This window comes from Panthera onca, chromosome A3 (assembly GCF_046562875.1).
Source record: "Panthera onca isolate mPanOnc1 chromosome A3, mPanOnc1 haplotype 2, whole genome shotgun sequence".
NCBI classification, from domain to species: domain Eukaryota; kingdom Metazoa; phylum Chordata; class Mammalia; order Carnivora; family Felidae; genus Panthera; species Panthera onca.
Window position 1 is genome coordinate 100,959,803 of NC_138341.1, and position 21,610 is coordinate 100,981,412.

General features: G+C 36.3%; 1 protein-coding gene across 6 annotated transcripts in view; it reads left to right on the forward strand.

Annotated features, from left to right (window-relative positions):
* Window positions 1-21,610, forward strand: part of SEL1L2 (SEL1L2 adaptor subunit of SYVN1 ubiquitin ligase) — a 123,520-nt gene that overhangs the window by 17,518 nt on the left and 84,392 nt on the right. For 5 of the 6 annotated variants that reach the window (XM_078444287.2, XM_078444286.2, XM_078444282.2 and 2 more), the window contains exon 2: window positions 8,735-8,790. The exons of the other annotated variant lie outside the window; for it this stretch is intronic. Coding sequence is in view for 3 of the 5 variants with exons in the window: in XM_078444282.2 (XP_078300408.1) it covers window positions 8,735-8,790 (56 nt within the window). In the remaining 2 variants the exon portion in view is untranslated. The remainder of the gene's footprint in view (window positions 1-8,734; window positions 8,791-21,610) is intronic. 6 annotated transcript variants of the gene reach the window in all.

The following is a 21,610-nucleotide window of genomic DNA, read 5'->3' on the forward strand; positions in this document are numbered from 1 at the left end:
ACACATATGTGGAATTTAAGAAACAAAATAGATGAACATGGGGCAGGGCAGGGGGGCAAAGAAGCAAAACAGTAAACAAACTCTCAACTATAGAGAACAAACTGAGGGTTACTGGAGGGGAGGTAGGTGGTGGGATGGATAAATGGGCGATGGCTATTAAAGAGGGCACTTGTTGTGATGAGCACTGGGTGTTGTATGTAAGCGATGAATAGCTAAATTCTACACCTCAGACTAATATTACACTGTATGCTAACTAACTGGAATTTAAATTAAAACTTGGGGGGGGGGGGGAAGTCCCTTTCACAAGAGTGACAAGTTTAAAAATAGCTGGGAATAAATTTAATAAAAATCAGACAAGGCATATATGAGTAATAAAAATGAAAATTTTCTGAAGAGCATTAAACAGAAAACTGAATAAATCAAGTCTATACACCTAAATGAATCTCAGTATTATAAATATGCCAGGTCTTTGTAAATTAACAGGTAAATCCAGTGCAATCCCAGTGAAAATATCAATACATTTTTTAAATGAATCTGACAACCTTATTATAATATTCATCTAGAGAGGAAATTTGGGGCGCCTGGGTGGCTCAGTCGGTTAAGCGTCCGACTTCGGCTCAGGTCATGATCTCGCGGTCCGCGAGTTCGAGCCCCGCGTCGGGCTCTGTGCTGACAGCTCAGAGCCTGGAGCTTGCTTCTGATTCTGTGTCTCCCTCTCTCTCTGCCCCTCCCCCGTTCATGCTGTGTCTCTCTCTGTCTCAAAAATAAATAAACGTTAAAAAAAAAATTTTAGAGAGGAAATGAGGAAATATATACTAAAATTCCCAAGACAAGTTTTTAAAAGAGGAACAAGGGTATGTGTGCATATGTGCACTTGTATCTCCACAGAGAAGTTCTTGCTCAACCAAATAGTGAAGTATGCAATTATAAACTACAGTAAATAGTGTATTACCAGAATAATAGGCAAATACATCAAGAAAATAGAGCAGAGAGTTTAAAAATGAAACAATGTACAAATGAGAAATTCTTACCAAAAGAAGGTTTCTCAGTACAATGGATAAAAGATGGACTGTAATGAATGTTATTGTCAAATTGTCTATTCATTAGTAAAAGCCAGGTTCCACTTCATGCCAGTCAAAACAAACTGATTCCAGATTGATCAGAAACATAAACAGGAATATGGAAAACTATAAAAATGGCTGAAGGGAATGCAGGAAAATGTACATTCAAGTGATTAGTAAGGCCTTGAACAAGACACGCGTGCATGCACACATACACACACGTTACACAAAGGTTATAGGTGAAGAAAAGATTGATAGTTTTGACTGCATTTGAATTTAAAACAACTGTGCTGCAAAGGATACTATAAATAAAAGGCTACTAACAGACTTAAAAATATATCTATAACATAAACACCAATCAAATAATATCCAGAATATATTTTAAGACTCCTAAAGATATTTTCTTAAAAAGCTTAATAAAAAGATGGGGAAAATATCTAACAGTCTGTTCCTTGGAGAGGAAAATACAAATGCCCCTGAATGTGATCTTGCTGGTAATCTGCAAATGGAAATTAACAATGAAATATCAGTTTATCCCAATATATTTGCAAAAATAAGTGTTGGTTAGGTTGAGGAAAGATTCATATCCTGATATGCCATGTGTGGAAGTATAAGTTAGAGTGGCTTTTCTGGGAATGCCAGAAATTCTTCCAGAAAAAGGAATGAGATAGAATCAGGGAGAATTCAGTTGAGGTATTACAGAACCAGAGATCTGCCAATGTATACTGGACTCTGTCCATGCCTTTTACATTTTTGTTGTTCTTCCTTGGGATTATTAACTCTATTTTGAAAATTCCAATGTGTTTTAGATGTGGTAAGAGTAACCACAGGAAAGGAGTTTGAAGGGAAAGGTGTTTGCAGTGGCTACGTGAGAAAAAGCCAAAGAGAAGGTAAAATCCAGTAGGAGATTCTTCTCCCAGTGTTTACCCTATATAGTTTCTTAATTTTATTTCAGTAAGGGAAGTGATTTTCTCACAGATGTTGATAACATTTGCTTTTAAAAGGTAGGCCTTTGGATAAAATTAACAACCCAAGAAACAACAGATGCTGGCGAGGATGTGGAGAAATGGAAACCCTCTTGCACTGTTGGTGGGAATGCAAACTGGTGCAGCCACTCTGGAAAACAGTGTGGAGATTCCTCAAGAAATTAAAAATAGAACTACCCTATGACCCAATAGCACTACTAGGAATTTAGCCAAAGGATACAGGAGTGCTGATTCATAGGGGCACTTGTACCCCAATGTTTATAGCAGCACTTTCAACAATAGCCAAATTATAGAAAGAGCCTGAATGTCCATCAACCGACGAATGGATAAAGAAGATGTGGTTTTTATATACAATGGAATACTACTTGGCAATGAGAAAGAATGAAATCATGCCATTTGCAGCAATGTGGATGGAACTGGAAGGTATTATGCTAAGTGAAATAAGTCAGAGAAAGACAGATATCATATGTTTCACTCTTATGTGCATCTTGAGAAACTTAACAGAAGACCATGGGGGAAGAGAAGGGGGAAAAACAGTTACAGAGAGGGAGGGAGGCAAACCATAAGAGACTCTTAAATACAGAGAACAAACTGAGAATTGATGGGGAGGTGGGGGGGAGGGGAAAATGGGATGGGCATGAGGAGGACACTTGTCGTGATGAGCACTGGGTGTTATATGTAAGCAATGAACCATAGGAACCTACCCCCAAAACCAAGAGCACACTTTACACACTGTATGTTAACTAATTTGACAATAAATTATATACATATATATATGTATGTATGTATGTATGTATGTATGTATGTATTTAAAAAAAGGTAGGCCTTTGGAGAAGAGAGAGGAACTGACATTTATTATTCAGCTACCGTGTATTTAATAAACACCAAACACTACACTTTAGTTCTCTGTCTTGAACAAACTGAGGGTTGATGGGGGATGGGGGAGAGAGGAAAGTGGGTGATTGGCATTGAGGAGGGCGCTTATTGGGATGAGCACTGGGTGTTGTATGGAAACCAATTTGACAATAAATTATATTAAATAAGTAAATAAATTGGGACACTTAAAAAATAATAATAATAATTCTACTCTGTCTTCATATCTACTCCAGAGATAGGTATAGTACTGAAGCTCAGAGCAGTTAAATAACTTATCCAAGGTCACATGGCTAAGTAAGGAGATAATGAAATGTTATTTCTGAACATCAGTGTTGATGATGTCCAAAACTAAGTATCTCACAAACCAAAAATAATAAATGACCTAAAATTATATCTGGTATTTTTTGAATTTTTAATAGATAACTTTTAGTCCATTCAATAGGAATTGTTAAATTTACAGAAAGTGAAGCAGAAAACTTTCAAATAGTAGTCAGGAGCTAGTGGAACAGATTATTTGTATTTAAAAAATACTTGTAAATGTGGAGTTAAATCTGACTAGAGGAAACTGGAAGTCAACATAGGGAGTTAGTGTTTATACAGTAAGCTACAGGGACTTGTGGGTTTTTAAGCAGATGTGTGCCTTGCTGGAAACAGTACTCAAGGAAAATTATTCTGAGGGTAGATGTAAATTGGATTAAAATTAGAGCAATCATGATTAAATCTGTTAGGAGGCTGTTGTAAGAATGTAGTCATGAAATGATGAGGGTCTGATTTATGCTAGGCTTTCCACAGGAAACTGAAAACTCACCCCTACAGAAATCCCTTTGACAGAAATTTTCTCTGGATGTTTGTAGGTACAAACCCTCACTCTTCTTACTCCTACGTCTCCCCAGTTGTGTACCTATTTCTGGTGACTTAGACACATCTACGCACTGCTGTCCCTGGTTTCACCTGCTCCCATGTGACTAGTCCCAGGTTTTGGAACCATCCTTGTTGCCAGGTTTGTCTCTTATCACTTGTCTCACCTCTGCCATCCTGGATTCCTTCTGTGGATTTTCCTATGACTTGTGTTATTCTGCTTTCCAGTCATTACAGTTTAATTCCCAGGCTTTTACTTCTTAAGTGGCTGCCTGTTCTGGAATCAGTGTATTATCCTTTTGTAGTTCCTGACCTTCTGCACTCCGCATCTGTCCACTCCAAAGTCCTTGCTAACCCAGCTCAACTCTTAGGTCATGCCAAAGAGAAGAGGTGAGGACTGGCATTGAGAAATACGCAGTCATTAGCAGATATAAAACCAAAGAGGATATCTAAAATAGGGGTTTGAAAGGAAAAAGGATATCCAGGATAGTTTAAAGTCACAGAAGCCAGTGTACGACACAGAGTCTGAAAGAAAGGTCAGAAAAGAAACAATAGTTAGTATTTTTTATACTATTATTACATGTAATGGTCAAAGAAGCTAAGGCATGAAGCACCATTTTAGAGAACTAGGACAGTAGAATCAATAAAATACTTCTGTTTAGTTCCATTTGTTGGAACTAATGTTGTCCAAAGTTGTCTGCACAAACCAGCAAACATTTTATTTGCCTATAACTTCCCAGGCAGATTCCCTCATAGAGTACAGAGGTGTTTTTTTGTGTGTTTTGGGGAGTTTTTTGGTTGTTGTGGTGGTGGTTTCTTTTTCTTTTCTTTCTTTCTTTTTTTTTTTTTTTTCTTTTTCAGAATCTTAGTCACGTTAATCAGTGTCCATTAAAAGGAAGATAAACCATGTCTTGGAAAGAAAGGACATTGGCCATGTTGGGCAAATAAATGATAAAACCAGGAGTTAATGTATATCAAGCCTTTCGTGAGAAAGTGGATCTGAAAAGAATTTTGATCAAGACAATAAATATCCCTGGATATTATTTTCTTCTAATCCTTTTCTCAATACTAGGAGTATATTATATATTATTTATTTGGGCATTATTTATTGGTCTAATGTAGCTTTTGAGAATTGAGAATTCTATGCAAGGAGTCCTAGTAGGCTGAAGAAACAGACAGCTTTCAGTCATCAACTGCTGCATAACAACCCAAAACTTAGTGGTTTCAAGTAACAATGATTTATTGTTTCTCATAATTCTCTGTGCTACAACTATGCCAAAACTATGCTACACTAGACACTGCTGTCTAAAAAAGGGGAATGAGGGGTGCCTGGCTGGCACAGTTGGAGAAGCATGCAATCTTGATCTCAGGGTTATGAGTTTGAGCCCCATGTTGGGTGCAGAGATTACTTAAATAAATAAAACTTTAAAAAATAGTAAAAATAGAAATTAAAGGGGGAATGAGGGGCACCTGGGTGGCTGTTGGTTAAGCGTCCGACTTCGGCTCAGGTTATGATCTCAGAGTTCACAAATTTGAGCCCCCCTTGGGCTCAGTGTTGACAGCTCAGAGCCTGGAGCCTGCTTTAGATTCTCTCTCTCTCTCTCTCTCTCTCTCTCTCTCTCTGCCCCTCCCTTGCTCATACTCTGTCTCTGTCTCTCAAAAATAAATAAACATTTAAAAAAAAAAAAGGATGGGGGAATGAGATATGTACAACAGCCACTGGTCCATGGCAATTTGGAAATCCAGCCAGGTGCACATGTTGGCAGGTTTCTCTGCCCCAGGGGTAGGCAGTGTTCCTTGATGAAGGCCCTGGACTACTCTCTATTATTTTCCTTGGCTCTTGGCAACACCCTGTGGGCTCCTGGTTCTGCCCTCCAATGTCAGTATTCAGATAGAGGGAAGTGATGAAACAGTGGGACAGGTCTCCAGCAATCACCAATGTTCCCCAATTGATATGTAAAAACCTGCTAGAAAGTTTTGTGAAAGATATTGTTTGTAGCAGCATTTGTTCCCCAGTAGCCCATCAAAACTTTGTTTTCTTTAGGTGAAAACCTAAAAGCCTGAAATTTAGAAAAGAAACATATTTTTGTTGTTGTGCATCTTATGCTGGAAATAATGACCAGCTACCTTTATGTTCATTTTATCTTTTAAGCTATTAAATAGTTTGTTCCTTCAGTTAGATTCTTACACCTCCTCCCATCTCACTAATTCTTTTATCCACATTTTTATCTATACTTATCCTACCTTTGATAATTGCTTTTAGCCCTGTAATTTTCATGTTAATATGTGACCACTGACAGCTTGATTTTCTGGTCCAGTGTATAATACAAACGTTATTCCACTTAATATCCATAATTTTCTCCTCTTGCTCTAATACACATGACACTTTGTACTTCTTGTTCTATGTCTGTATATTCTGTGCATCCTAACTCTAATTTTATTCTGTGTACCTTGGGGAATATAACAATGGGAATAGATCAAATCACATTGCTTTTCCCAGTTTACTTTTTCTAGTCATGATAATGGAGATTAAAAATTGTTCCATATTGGGGCGCCTGGGTGACTCAGTCGGTTGGGCGACCGGCTTCGGCTCAGGTCATGATCTCGCGGTCCGTGAGTTCGAGCCCCGCGTCAGGGTCTGTGCTGACAGCTCAGAGCCTGGAGCCTGTTTCAGATTCTGTGTCGCCCTCTCTCTCTGACCCTCCCCTGTTCATGCTCTGTCTCTCTCTGTCTCAAAAATAAATAAACATTAAAAAAAAAAATTTAAAAAAAAATTGTTCCATATTTACTGTAGCTATAATCAGTCACGTTGTCTGATTTCTAATACACAAATATAGTTAGGCTAAGTAATTTGGGGTTTTTTATTAAATGTTTTTAATGTTTATTTATTTTTAAGAGAGACAGAGACAGAATGCGAGTGGGTTAGGGGCAGAGAGAGGGAGACACAGAATCCGAAGCAGGCTCCAGGCTCTGAGCTGTTAGCACAGGGCCCGACGCAGGACTCAAACTCACAAGCTGTAAGATCATGACCTGAGCCAAAGTTGGACACTCAACCGACTGAGCCACCCAGGCACCCCATAAGTAATTTGTTTTGAAGAAAATACCTTAATTGAGAGAAAAGTCACATTATAGGCACAGCATTAATAAAATCTGATAACATATTAAGTCTCTATTAATGTTTTATTTTCTGTGGTCCTTTTAAAGTACTAATTCACGTATATTATTATTTTGAAAGCATCTTCAATCCTTTAAGGAAGTAGGTCTTTTTATAATAGTCATAATTATATATGTGACTGAATATATATATGTACTGAATATGTATTAAGTATATGCTAAATACTTTACATAGATTATTTTATTAGATTACCATAACAAATTACTTAAATTGATTTGAAATCAGGACTGGCATACAGGCCTGTTCAACTCAAAGCCCATATGGTGGACCATGATGCTATGTTGCCTGATAATGAGTATCCGTGGCCCCAAAATGATCACTTGGCAACATTGGGATAAAGGAAGTTTAATTTATAATAACATTCTTATTTTGGCATAATTTATTTTACACCCTGAACCTGAAGAGCAATCCTAATGTATCTAATGTATATAATTTGGTGAAATATATTTCTTTAAAAATTTTCCATGTTTCACCATGAAGTTGTTGAATATTTATTGAGAATTTTCCAATTGTTTCTCCAGTTTGACAGAGGACTAAATACTGAACAACCTGGAACCAGTTTCTACAAGGTCTGTCTTATAAACAGAAAAGACAGATTTTTGAGATCAAATACTAAAGTTCATCAGTGAGAGAAAGAATAAAACATATCAAATTAATAAATACAATGTCAGAGATAACATTAGAACATTCATAATCTGCTCTAAAAAGTACAAGCTCACAACTTTTGGAAAAATAAAATTCCGACTATCCATATTTGTCTTGAGTCAAATTCTTCAGTCTATAAAGTGAATGTATCACATACTTCAAGAAATATGTAGGGTCATTTTTACAATGCATCAAATAATTTTTTTAGTAATTGAAAATTATCAGTCTTACTAATGTAGTAGACAGGCCATTATGTGATACCCTGTTATATCAGGTTTTCAAAGACTTATTTTTCTGAAGCGGTAAGTTCAGAAACTTCAAGTATAAGCAAAAATGAAATATACCAAGGACTATATATGTATTCTATATGGTGTATATATATTCTATTCTTTATAAAAAAGATTTGTTAAAAATGCTTGTGAAAATTATTTTCTCAGATTTCAAAGCCTGATATAATCATACTAGGCTACATTTCTCAGATATTTATATCATTCAACTATATTAATATTTAGTATCTCTGACATATGAATGCATATGTAAGTATATAAAAGATTGTATTCCTTCTATGTTTTAATATTCTTTATTAATAGATGACATTTACTTACATGGACACATTTTAATTAAGTTCTAGCTCAGAAAGTTTTCTGCTTTGTGATTAGTCTATTATTTGTCTAACTCTTTTATATTAACTCAATTTCAGGATGTTGATTAAAGTATTTTGATTGTCTCTGGTGGAAAGTTATATCTTTAAAAATTATCAGTGAAGGAATTATTTTGTACCACAATGCTGGTAACTTTAAATTTAAATTATTTTCCACTATTATTCTTAGAGTTATAAAAGTTATCTAGAAATCTTTTCAGTAAGAAATTATTTAATGAAATTTTAGGGGCACCTGGGTGGTTCAGTTGGTTAAGCATCTGACTCTTGGTTTCAGCTCAGGTCATGATCTCACAGTTCATGAGATCGAGCCCTGTGTTGGGGCTCTCTCTCCTTCTCTCTCTGCCCTTCCCACTCATACACACTCTCTCCCTCTCTCTCAAAATAAATAAACTTTTCTAAGAAAAGAATTATTTATTGATATTTTTTAAAAGAAAATATTTTTAATTTTATAAAAATGTTTTGTATATTGCAGATATCGAAGCAGAAAAGCATAATAAAAAGCAAAAGGAAAGAAATGTCACCACACAGGTAGTTATTTTGCTAAACCATTATATTTCTCCAGTACAAAATTTAGGCTGTAGGCACTATAAGTAGTATTTACTCAGCATGCTCAGAATTTCTTAACCAAGTAATTATTAGCTGTTGTTTCTGTTCTTTTTTTTTTTCATTCTCAATGTTTTTTGTTTATTCACTCAACAAATATTTATTCATTCTACAGTGAGAAGATAAGACTTCCTGAGCCTTCTCTTAGGACTTGTCTGAGGTCCTAAATATTAAGACAAAAAGACAGAGACCAGTCTGGCTTATGGTCACAGATGCTTATTAAACTTTATTAATGTCATGATTTCTTCTGACATCTGGAAGTAGGGGATTCAACATTTTCAGTCTATTCTCAGTCCAGCAACCAACATAATCCTATAAATGTAACTCCTTTTAAGTTGCTCCTTTACTTGAAACCCTTTCTTGGCATCCCATCTCACACTGTAAAACCAGTGTCTTGCCTATTAGGCTCTGTGGTCTGGCCCCACTATTTTTTCTCTCACATCATCTCCTACTACTGTCTTCTTTACATCATTCTGAACACACTGGGCTCTGTGCTATTCCTCAGAAACTCCTAGCCATGGACCCACCTTTCTGCTCTTTCTGCCTAGAACATCCTGGAACTCAGATAACCATGTGGCTCCTTGCCCTCACCTTCTTCGGGTCTTTGCTCAGATGTCATCTTTTCAGAGGGTCCTTCCCTGACTATTCTGTACATTTGCAATCACACTATTTAAAATTTCAAGCCCCATCACAACACCTTCTGTCTCCCTTCCCTGCTACATCTTCCCTCTCAGAATTATCACTGTGTAACCTCATATTTTGCTATGTTTGTTCTTATTCTCCCTCCACTAGAATATAAATTCCATGGGAGCAGGGTGTTTTGTCTATATTGTTCACTGCTATTATCCCAGCAACTAGAACAGTGCCTGGCACATAGCAGGCATTAAATAAATGTTTATTGAATAAATGAATAAATCTTAAATCTTGATTAAAGGAGGAAAGTTTGAAAAAATGTTTATATAAATTAAAAATTCCTCTCTACATCGTAACATTTTCTAAATTCCTCCAAATTTAGCTCCTCCCCATTACCATAACCAAAACATCCCATAATCAGCAGTGGGATTATTATCTGCAGAAATAGAAGTGACCTTGGCATAAGCTCACAGTTTGTCCTTAGGCAGGTGGAAAGTAAAAAGACACCAATTCCTCAGGTCATCTGACTTTCCCTTGTGGGCTCTTGATATCTTGTGATATGCAGTGCCTGCCCAATAACAAATGAAAGTGCCCTTTGTAATTAAGGAGTTTCTGGAGACCAAGGATGTTTATCAGGCCCATAAGTATCCTCCCCAATGCCAGCATTAGTAGTTGAGGCATACATAGTAAAAATAGAAAGGACCCCAGCTCTACCCTTGTATAGTCAAGCAAAAAAGACATAAACTCTACTAAAAGATTTCAAAATATTGAAAAAACAAAATCAATGTCTTGATGTCAAAGATGAGAAAACATGCCAGGGTAGACTATTTGTATATCTCACCCACTTCCAATGGAGTATCTGTGTTTTGTTTTGTTTTGTTTTGTTTTAATTTCCTTAATACCAGCCTCATAGAGCACAGACAGCAGAAGTGAAAATAACAAGGACTTTAAATCTCTCTAATGCAAAGCTCCTTACACACATGCTACAATACAGCCAGAGTAAAGTAATTTCAGTTCACTAAATCTTTTCTAGTGCAATGCTTTGCATGTGGCATGTACAGTAAGGGTTTACAGAGATAATTAATATACTACTACCATCTCCCGAAGACTTTGGTTTTAAAATGGGTGGATTCTCCATTCCCTAGACTCTTTCTTTCTTTCTGATCACCTATCTTGGGGTCATTCTCCTCCAAATGTTACTTTTACTGAAATCTAGTTTTCTCCTGAGAACTTCCCCTGCAGGCCTCTCAAGCTTTTTCTCCCGCAACACAATTATATTGGTCTTAGTTGGGATGGTAAATATCGTTCCCTTTCCTTATTGCTACATTTCACTGGGAGAAATAGGAGATGAGGACAGAGAAGTAGCTTGTAGTTCTCTCCAAGTTTTGAATATTTCTGTATCCATGAATTCTAGCTTCTCAGTCCCATTATTTAGGGATTGTTTTTGCTCCAATAACTGCACCCTCTCTCTACTCTCATGGTCATAACCTGGACTGTCTTTTCCAAATTAAATGGTTAAGCTTCCAAGTCTCTGAAGACCTCTGGTGCTTTCCAAGTTACTCCATGAATGCTGTAATCCCACCAGGACCTCAAATCCATGTGCCTCTTTCACTGCTTATCATTCCATTCACATCTTCATTTGCCTTCTTACTTAGCTTAGAGTTGAGGACTAAGCTACAGGAGCACAGTTCCTTTTTCAACACCTTGGGAACAAATGTGTTTCAGAACTCAAGAGGTTTTTTTTTTTGGGGGGTTTCTTTAATTGTGGTAAAATGTATGTAAAATTTACCCTCGTAACCATTTTTAAGTGTACAGTTTGTTAGTGTTAGTGCATCCACGTTGTTGTACAACCAGTCTCCAGAACTCTTTCATCTTGCAAAACTGAAACTCTATAGCCATAAAAGAAAAACTCTCCACTTCTCTCAGCCCCTGGCAACCACCATTATAGTTTTTTTGTCTATGAATTTGATTACTCTAGGTACCTCATATAAGTAGAGTCGTACAGTATTTGTCTTTCGTGACTGGGCTATTTCACTTGGAATAATGTCCTAAAGGTTTGTCCTCATGTAGCATGTGTCAGAATTTTCTTCCTTTTTGAAGCTTAATAATTTTCCATCGTATGTATATGCCACACTTCATTTATCCATTTATCCATTGATGGACACTGGGTTGCTTACAACTTTTGGCTATTGTGAATAATGCTGCTATGAACATGGGTGTACAACCATGCTGATATCCTGCTTTCAGTTCTTTTGGGTAGAAAGGTATAAGTACATAAGCATTCTAATTTCTCCATGTTGTAACCAACACTTGTTATTTTCTATGTTGCTGGGTTGTTGGTTTTCTTTTTTTATAGTAACCATCCTAATGGGTATGAGGTAGTATCTCATTGTGGTTTTGATTTGCATTTCCCTAATGGTTAGTGATTTTGAGCATATTTTCATATGCTTATTGGTCATCATCTTTGAGGAAATGTTTATTCAAGCCTTTTGCCCATTTTTAAATAGAATCATTTCATTTTGTATTGTTGAGTGGTAGGTGTTCTTTATATATTCTAGATATTGACCACTTACCAGGTATATAATTTGCCAATATTTTCTCCCTTCCATGTGTTGCCTTTTCACTCTGTTGATAGTGCCCTTTAAATAGAAAAACTTTACATTTTGATGTAGTCCAATTTACCTTATCTATTTTTACTTTTTTTGCCTACACTTTTGGTGTCGTATCCAAGAAATCATCACCAAACCAATAACATAAAGCTTTTCCCTATGTTTTCTTCTAGGAAACTTTATGGTTTCATGTCTTACATTTAGGTCTTTAATTTATTTTGAGTTAGCTTGTGTGTGTAGTATACTTCATTCTTTTGTATGTGGATATCAAATTTTCCCAGCCAAATTTGCTGAAAAGACTGTCCTTTCCCCCACTGAGTGGTCTTGACATCCTGGTTGAAGACTATTTGACTATAATATGGGAGAGTTACTTCCTAGTTTTTTGCTCTATTTCACATCTGTCTTTGTGCCATTACTACACTGTCTTGATTACTGTAGCTTATAAAACATTTTGATACTAAGAAATGTGAGACATACAACATTGGTGTTATCTCTTAAGATTGTTTTGGCTATTCAAAGTTCCTCAGGTTCCAAATGAATTTGGGAGGAATTTTTCTATTTCTGAAAAAAAAAAAAATAAAGCCACTGATATTTTGATAGGGATTGCATTGAATCTGTTATCATTTGGGGTAGTATTAACAGTTTAACAATATTGAGACTTCCACTTTGTAAACACATGATGTCTTTCTAGTTATTTTTATCTTCTTTAATTTCTTTTAGCAAAATCATGTAGTTTTCAATGTATGCCTTTTGCCTCCTTGGGTAAGTTTATTTCTAACGACTTTATTTTTTTTTCTGATGCTGTTATAAATGGAACTGTTTCCTTGATTTTCTTTTAGGATTGTTCATTGTTAGTATATACAAATGCAACTGACTTTTGTGTGTTGATTTATCTTCCAACTTTGCTAACTTTATGCATTGTAGCAATATTTTGTGGAAGCTTTAGAGTTTTCTACATATAAGATCATGTCATCTGTAAGCAGAGATAATGTTACTTCTCCTTTCTAATTTAGATGCTTTTTATTTCTTTTTCTTGTCTAATTGTTCTGGCTAGGACTTCTGGTAGTATGCTGAATAGCAGTGGTGGAGTGGCATCCTTGCCTTGTTCCTAATATTAGAGGCAAAGCTTTCAGTCTTTAACTGTTGAATATGTTAATAGCTATGGATTTTTTTATATATGGTTTTGTTATTTTTAGGTAGTGTCTATCCATTCCTAGTTTGTGAGTTATTTGATCATGAAAGGGTGTTGAATTTTGTAAAATACTTTCTCTGCATTAATTGACATGATCACATGGGGTTTTTTTCCCCTGCAGTCTGTTAATGTGGTATATTATATAATAGATTTTTGTATGATGAAGCATCCTTACATTCCAGGAATAAATCCTACTTGGTCATATTATATAATCCTTAAATGTACCATTGAGTTGTATTTGCTAGTATTTTATCAAAGATTTTTACATCGGTATTCATCAAGAATATTGGTGTAGTGTCCTTGTCTTGCTTTGGTATCAGTGTAATACTGGCCTCATAGAATGAGTTGGGAATTGTTCTCTCCTCTTCAATTTATTGCAAGAGTGAGGCAGAATTCAGGGTTGTTGTTTTTTTTAATTGTGGAAATATACTACTACATACACAGACATACATATCATAGATTATAGGAGACTTCCAACAGAGACTGAGGAAATATATTGTTTAAAACATATTACTATTCATGCAGTAAAACATATGAATATCCACATTAAAAGAAGTAAATAAACAACATAAATAACTTCATGTCAGATCCAGACAGGTTTTCCTACCAACTGATTGTCATCACCAGACTATTTAAAAAGCTTTGGGTTTTCAAATATTTTTTAATTTGGGAATTATAGATAAGGGTTTGAAGGTCTTGTAAAATCACTGCCTCGTATAGACCTTCCACTTAGTTACCCTTCTTGCACTCCATCCAATTTAGTGGTAAAACCTCAACCCTGACTGAATGCAGTTATCCACCACTCAGTCCTTGCACCTGGTAGCTGAAATGTGGCTGGAAATCAACACAACCATTCTCATGTTAATTTCCTGACCACAAACCTCAAGTAGGCATGTGTTTCTCTGTAAACCTTAACATCTCCCTTGTCAAATTAATTATCCCCCATTTCTAAGGCTCCTGTTTCATATTTTCTCCTGTCTTCCCAAAATCCAACATATCCATCCCTCACTCTCAGCCAATGACTTTGCTGTTTTTCTTTTTCTCCTTGAAAAAATAAGAGTATTAAGAGTGATTTTACATCCTTTCACCCACTCTTTCACCAACATCTATACATCTACACTGCGTCAACTCCAGATGCAGATTGCCTGAATGTGGCTTAGAAATCTCTACTGAGACGTCTAAAAGGCATCTGACAGTTGACATGTTGATTTTTCTCAACCCCAAACCTGTTCCTCCCCTGGCACCTCTCATACCAGTAAATGGCTGCTTCATTCACCAAATGATTAAAGTCACTCTCCACTTCTTTCAGACCCAACAACACAGCTACTGTGGTCTTTAAAATATATCCTTATTCTAATCACTTAACTACTTTACCACCAGGCACCAACATCACCTATTTAGACTCCATGGTCAAATCCCTGGTTCTGCCTACATTCTTACCCTACTGCAGTCTTTTCATCTCAAATTATGTGTCCCATTATACATCAAATAAAGTCAAAGTCTTTACCATGCCCTTCAGGACTCTATATGACCTGTTCTTTGCTCTTTATCTAAGTTCTGACCACTCTACCCATTATGTACTCCATTCCAGCCATCTTGGCCTCCATAGTATGTTTAGTATACTCTAGTATACTAGAGATTCTAGTTACTAGTTAGAGACTCAAGTAACTACCTACCTACCTGTCCCTACCACAGGGCCTACTCTTCTCTCTACCTGGGATGATCTGCCAGGTAATCAATGGCTTGTTGCCCTCAATTCATACTTCGTTCAGGTATCTGCTCATCTTTCTCCCTCAAAAAAATAACAAAAAAAAATTTTTTTAAACTTTTTTTTAATTTAAGACATAACCGATTTATTTTTTTTATAGTTAAAGGTGTAAAAACATCCTTTTTTGAAATATGATTTATTATCAAATTGACTAACATACAATGTGTAAAGTGTGCTCTTGGTTTTTGGGGTGGATTTCCGTGGTTCATTGCTTACATACAACACCCAATGCTCATCCCAACAAGTGCCCTCCTCATGCCCGTCACCCATTTTCCCCTCCCCCCCATCAACCCTTAGATTGTTCTCTGTATTTAAGAGTCTCTTATGGTTTGCCTCCTTCCCTCTCTGTTTGTAACTATTTTTTTCCCCTTCCCTTCCCCTACGGTCTTCTGTTAGGTTTCTCAAGATCCACATATGATATCTGTCTTTCTCTGACTGACTTATTTCACTTAGCATAATAGCTTCCAGTTCCATCCATGTCTCATGGCATTATTTCATTCTTTCTCATTGCCAAGTAGTATGCCATTCTATATGTAAACTACATCTTCTTTATCCATTTGTCAGTTGATGGACATTTAGGCTCTTTCCATAATTTGGCTATTGTTAAAAGCACTGCTATAAACATTGGGGTACATGTGCCCTATGCATCAGCACTCCTGTATCCTTTGAATAAATTCCTAGTAGTGCTATTGCTGGGTCATTCTATTTTTAATTTTTTGAGGAATCTCCACACTGTTTTCCAGAGTGGCTGCACCAGTTTGCATTCCCACCAACAGTGCAGGAGGGTTCCCACTTCTCCACATCCTCGCCAGCATATGTTGTTTCCTGAGTTGTTAATTTTAGCCACTCTGACCAGTGTCAGGTGCTATCTCATTGTAGTTTTGATTTGTATTTCCCTGATGATGAGTGACATTGAGCATCCTTCCATGTTTCTGTCGGCCATCTGGGTGTCTTCTTTGGAAAAGTGTCTATTCATGTCTTCCCATTTCTTCACTGGGTTATTTGTTTTTCAAGTGTTGAGTTTGGTAAGTTCTTTTATAGATTTTGGATACTAACCCTTTATCTGATATGTTATTTGCAAATATCTTTTCCCATTCCATCATTTGCCTTTTAGTTTTGTCAATTGTTTCCTTTGCAGTGCAGAAGGTTTTTATCTTGATGAGGTCCCAATAGCTCATTTTTGCTTTTAATTCCCTTGCCTTTGGAGATGTGTCAAGCAAGAAATTGCTGCAGCTGAAGTCAAAGAGGTTGTTACCTGCTTTCTATTCTAGGGTTTTGATGGTTTCCTGTCTCACATTTAGGCCTTTCATCCATTTTGAGTTTATTTTCGTGTATGGTATAAGAAAGTGGTGTAGTTTCATTCTTCTACATAAACAAAATTTTTCCTAAACACCTTTCTAAAAGAGCATACTCCATCACTTTTTAATTGAAATTTCTTTTGAAATTTCATATGTTTTATCACCACATGTCATTATGTATTTATGTAATTGTTCATATTTGACTTACTTCTGGGAACTGAGCTCCATGAATACAGGCTTTTTTTTTTAAGTTTATTTGTTTTGAGAGAGAGAATGAGCGCACATAAGTGCCTGCACACATGAGTGGGGGAGGGGAAGAGAGAAAGGGAAAGTGCGAATCTGAGGCAGGCTCCATGCTGTCGGGGCAGAGCCCTATGCAGAGCTCAATCTCACCAACCTGGAGATCATGACCTGAGCCAAAATCAAGAGACTTAACCAACTGAGCCACCCATGGGCACCCCCATGAATACAGACACTTCACTTTTTCACTTATATCTCAAAGCCTTAATTAATCTTTAAAATATAATAAGTGCTTGATAAATGTTTGTAAATGAAAGAATGTCGTTGTTTGGTTGATTTCTTTTGTTTGTTTAAGTAGGCTTCCACCCACCCATGGCAGAGCCCAATGCCAGGCTTGAACTCAGGACCCAGAGATCATAACCTTAGCTGAGATCAGGAGTCAGATACTTAACTGACTGACCCACGCAGCCACCCCAAGAATGTCATTGTTGAGCAATATTTGTATCAGAGACAAAATATAAACTATTTGTCAATAACTTTAGTGAAATTTATTAGAAAAAAAAAGATGCTGAAACTAGTAACAAAAAAGACAGTTTTCTAGAGTTTCCTTTTGATTTTAATTTACTTATCACGTGTACCATGAATACTTAATATGGCTATGGGTTGAAATATAATTTTCTGCTCCTTGCAGGTAAAAATGCAGAATATAAATATTCCAGTGTGTACTAGTTCTTGATCATCTCTTAATTTCAGAAAGCTACCCTTATAATGCATTTATCAATTAACAGAGGTGTTATGCTAGCACCATATCATTAGTATCACTAATGCTATTTTATTTTCCCCTTTTACTTTCTACTTTGCCATTTTCCTACATTTCAAAAGTCATCCTTGTATAGCTGTCTATTATTGTTATTTGGTGACTTTGGAAAGTAGATGTACAAATACAAAAAAAATAATTAGCATTGTCTTTTCTAGGAAAAAGAAATGTTTTCACTGATGAATGAGTTATTTCTTCTCTGTAAGAGATAACTATTCTCTTAACTCAGGGTGGCTATTGTCATATTTGCTTTGTTGTCTTTTTTTTAATTTTTAGGTATATTAGGAAAAAGTATTCTAAGATTGTTTTATATCCTTAACTGAAAATACTTTGGGAAAAATGAAAGACACTAAAACCATCACTAAAAACATATTTACTTAAATATAAGCATCTCATAAATAACATCTTACTTTAAGGGGAAAAAACTACTAAAACAGTGAGATTTTCAAGTTCAAAAGTGACAGTCCCTTTTTTTCAAATATTATATACATTTATTTAAGATGGCCTACAAAGCTTGACTAATCTGATACACCTTAAATTGCTGATTAAAACCATAATCCAAACAACATCAGTGTGAATATTTGCAATATGTGTAAATATCTTCACTATCTGATGAGTGATACAAATTTTTGTACTATTTTATTTCTGTATTTTAATTCCATTTTAATTTGTCTGACTACCTTCTTCATTTACCCAGGGTAAGGGTTCCCAAACTTTAGCATGTATCAGAATCACCTGAAGGACTTGTTAAACCACGTTGCTGGGCTTTACCCTCAGAGTTTCTGATCCTGTAGACCTTGAGTGGGTCTGAGAATTTGCATTTCTAACAGATTCCCACGTGATGCTGATACTGCTGTCCCAGAGACCATACTCAGAACCAATGACCTAGAGAAACCTAGTTTTCTTATAGGAAAACTCTTCTTTTTTTCTTTCTCCTGGCTTTCTCCATAACTTGGGTTTTCTCTGATAATGCCTGGAGCACTAATGTTCATAGTCTTTGGAAATATAGTGGTCTACACATAGGATATGGAATCCACATCTATATGTAGTGGAGAAAGTGGAAATCTAGTTCCTCCCTCTTGCCAAACCAGAGACAGCAGCCTGTGTTGCTCTCTCTGCCACAACCCTGTAGCACCTCATTCATTTACCTCAACAAGGGCCACTAAGGAGGAGGTGCTGAGCTCATCTGGGATTGCCATTACTGTTGTTCTCACTGATGTTTTCAATAGCTCTTATCTTTCACATGCTCTTTATACAGAGAAGTTTTTCAGCAGAATTTAGAGTATTACACAGTGACAAGGAACAGTGACTGTTTTGGGGCATGTGAGCCAGAAAAGAAAAAGGGACAAAGATAGTTAAGTAAAGCAAGAAATGCCCTTGTTGAGCCCTAGGGAAAAGTAAGTCATTGATTGGTAGGCAAAGAATCCTTACCCGCCAGTCCTTTAACGTCACACCTATCGCCCTTTTGCAAGGAATGATACTCTCTTTTCATTCCATAGCAAACATGGCTCGCACTTATTCCTCTGAGACAAACAAACAAACAAACAAACGTATTTGGTTTTTATATATAGTCACACAATTTGGAAACATTACCACATATACAGTTATGTGTCTGGGTGGAGTGAAACTGATTCTCTCCTCCAAAATTCACCTCTGCTCCCCATTCTTCTTCATCCTTGCAACTAGACTCTTCATCCACTCAACCAGTCTCACCAAAGAAGTTATCTTTGACTTTGTCCTTTCTCTTATCCCTACATCCAGTCCATATCTAATCTCCAGCTGCACTACTTCCAAAATGTATCCTAAGTTTGCCCAGTCTATCTCCGTTGCTTCTACACTTCGAATCTCATCATCCCTTCACCTAGTTGACTACAGTAGTCTCTGAACTGTGCTTCTTGCTCCCACTCTTAATCCTGTGCAGTCTGCTCCTTACATGTCATCCAGAATGTCCTTTCTTTCTAAAATATAAATCAGAACATGTCACTTAAAACCCTCTGGTGTCTTCCTCTTATCTTTTGAATAAAATGCTAACCCCTTACCATATCCCTATATGATGTGACCCCTTTTGTCTTTTACAATTCTCCCCTAGCTAATACTCATCCAGCTACTTCAGCCTTAATCCTAGACCATACAAGTTTGTTCCCATGTTAGAGCATTGATACTTGCTGTTCCCTCTGCCTGAAATGCTCTGCCCCTATAACTATGCAGGGCTGCTTTCTTGTAACTAAATTCTTGGCTCCAAAGTCACCTCTTCATTGAGGCTTTTCTTGAGCATCCAATCTAAATTAGCTCACCAACCCCTCTTCATCCTGCATTTCACTCTTTACATCTCCTTATCTTAATCTTTTCATAACATATATTCACACCTGACACTAACTTGTTCACTTGTTTACTGGCTATTGTCTTCTCACAGACAAATGGAAGCTCCATAAGATCAGAATCCCCTGTCTTATCTGCCACTCTATCTTCAATTCCTTATGAATGCCCAGCATAAATGCATTGAACAAATGAATCACTGATTATTATAGCTCTTAAAGAACAAGGTTGAGGGGCGTCTGGGTGGCTCAGTTGGTTGAGCGTCTGACTTCGGCTCAGGTCATGATCTCGCGGTCCGTGAGTTTGAGCCACGTGTCGGGCTCTGTGCTGACAGCTCAGAGCCCGGAGCCTGTTTCAAATTCTGTGTCTCCCTCTCTCTCTGACCTTCCCCCATTCATGTTCTGTCTCTCTCTGTCTCAAAAATAAATAAATATAAAAAAAATTTAAAAAAAAGAACAAGGTTGATTCATTACTTGATTATTTCATACCTACTGCCTCCCAGAAACTATTTGAGGAGGCTATGAAAGCCCCATTGACACTAGTCATATTGCTGTTGTTGAAAATTAGGGGTCTAACTTATATTCAGCATCAAATACATCTCTGGCAGCAGTGGGATCCTAGTATATGCTAAAATTGCTGTTCACTGCCCTTAGGTGAAATTAGGCCAGAAAATATATAGAATAAGAGTATTTTCTGCTAGTATAAAGGTTTTTAGATATTCTGCTTAGGCTATAAAAAACTATATTTCACAAAACTAAATAATGTTTACTGATTTCCCAAGCTGAAGACCTCATAGTTCATTGATGAACAAAGCAAATTAAATAGCCAAAGTACCTGGATCCTAGTAGTTTAGAATATGAAACAGAAAATAACATTTATTTACAGAGGACATATATAGTCAATATAATAATAGATAATATATATTGAGTATTTACTATGTATAAGGCTTTTCACATATATTAACTTGTATGATCCTTACATCAATCAGTGAGGTAGGCAATATTATTACTCCCATTTTACATTTACTATTTATATTTATTGTAAACTGAGTCACAAAGGCATTAATTAACTTGCCCACAGTTGGACACAGCTAATTAGTGGTGAACAGAAAATACTTAGAAGGAAATGTAAATGAAATTTTTAAAATCTGTAACATATTTATTTTGGAGTATGATTAATTATGAACAATTGTGAATAAGTTATCTGTTCATATATTAACAAGTTATCAACGTTTCTTGTGTTTAAAAAAGTAAACTTGTGTGTTGTTTTAAAAGTAAAACTTGTTAATTATCATCCAAACAATACGATGTAAAAACCTTTAAGTCAAGCCTCTAGCCTTAGCAGACAGCTTATTCTTTTAAACAGGAAGCTATTAAAAATGTGTTCTGCATCCCAGTACTGTTTTTGTGTGTTTGTTTTTGCTTTCAGGCAAGTGTCATAGGACTAGATCCTACTTTGGAAATGTGTCTAGCCACAAAAACCATGATCTAGCCACAAATAAATTAGGGTTAAATGTATAGCAAGATAAATTCAAACCTTCACTCCTCCAAGCCCACAGATGGTTTAATTTCTCTTAAGAGAGGATGCTTCTACCTTTCCTATGCATTAAGAAAACAAATGATTTCCCCCAAATAAATCCATACATTCATTAGGATCCCATTTCCTCAAGGCATTCTACTTGAGATGAGAAATATACAAAAAGGTTTATAAAGCATCTATAATTAATTGAGTAGATAAAACATGAAATGTATGCCATAGAATGATCTCAGCTGTAGAGACCATAGAGCAGTGAGCTACTGCTAACCAAGAGGGGAAAACACCAGAAAGTCAGAGGAAAGGGAAATCACTGTGGGCCAGAGTGAAATGGGAGAG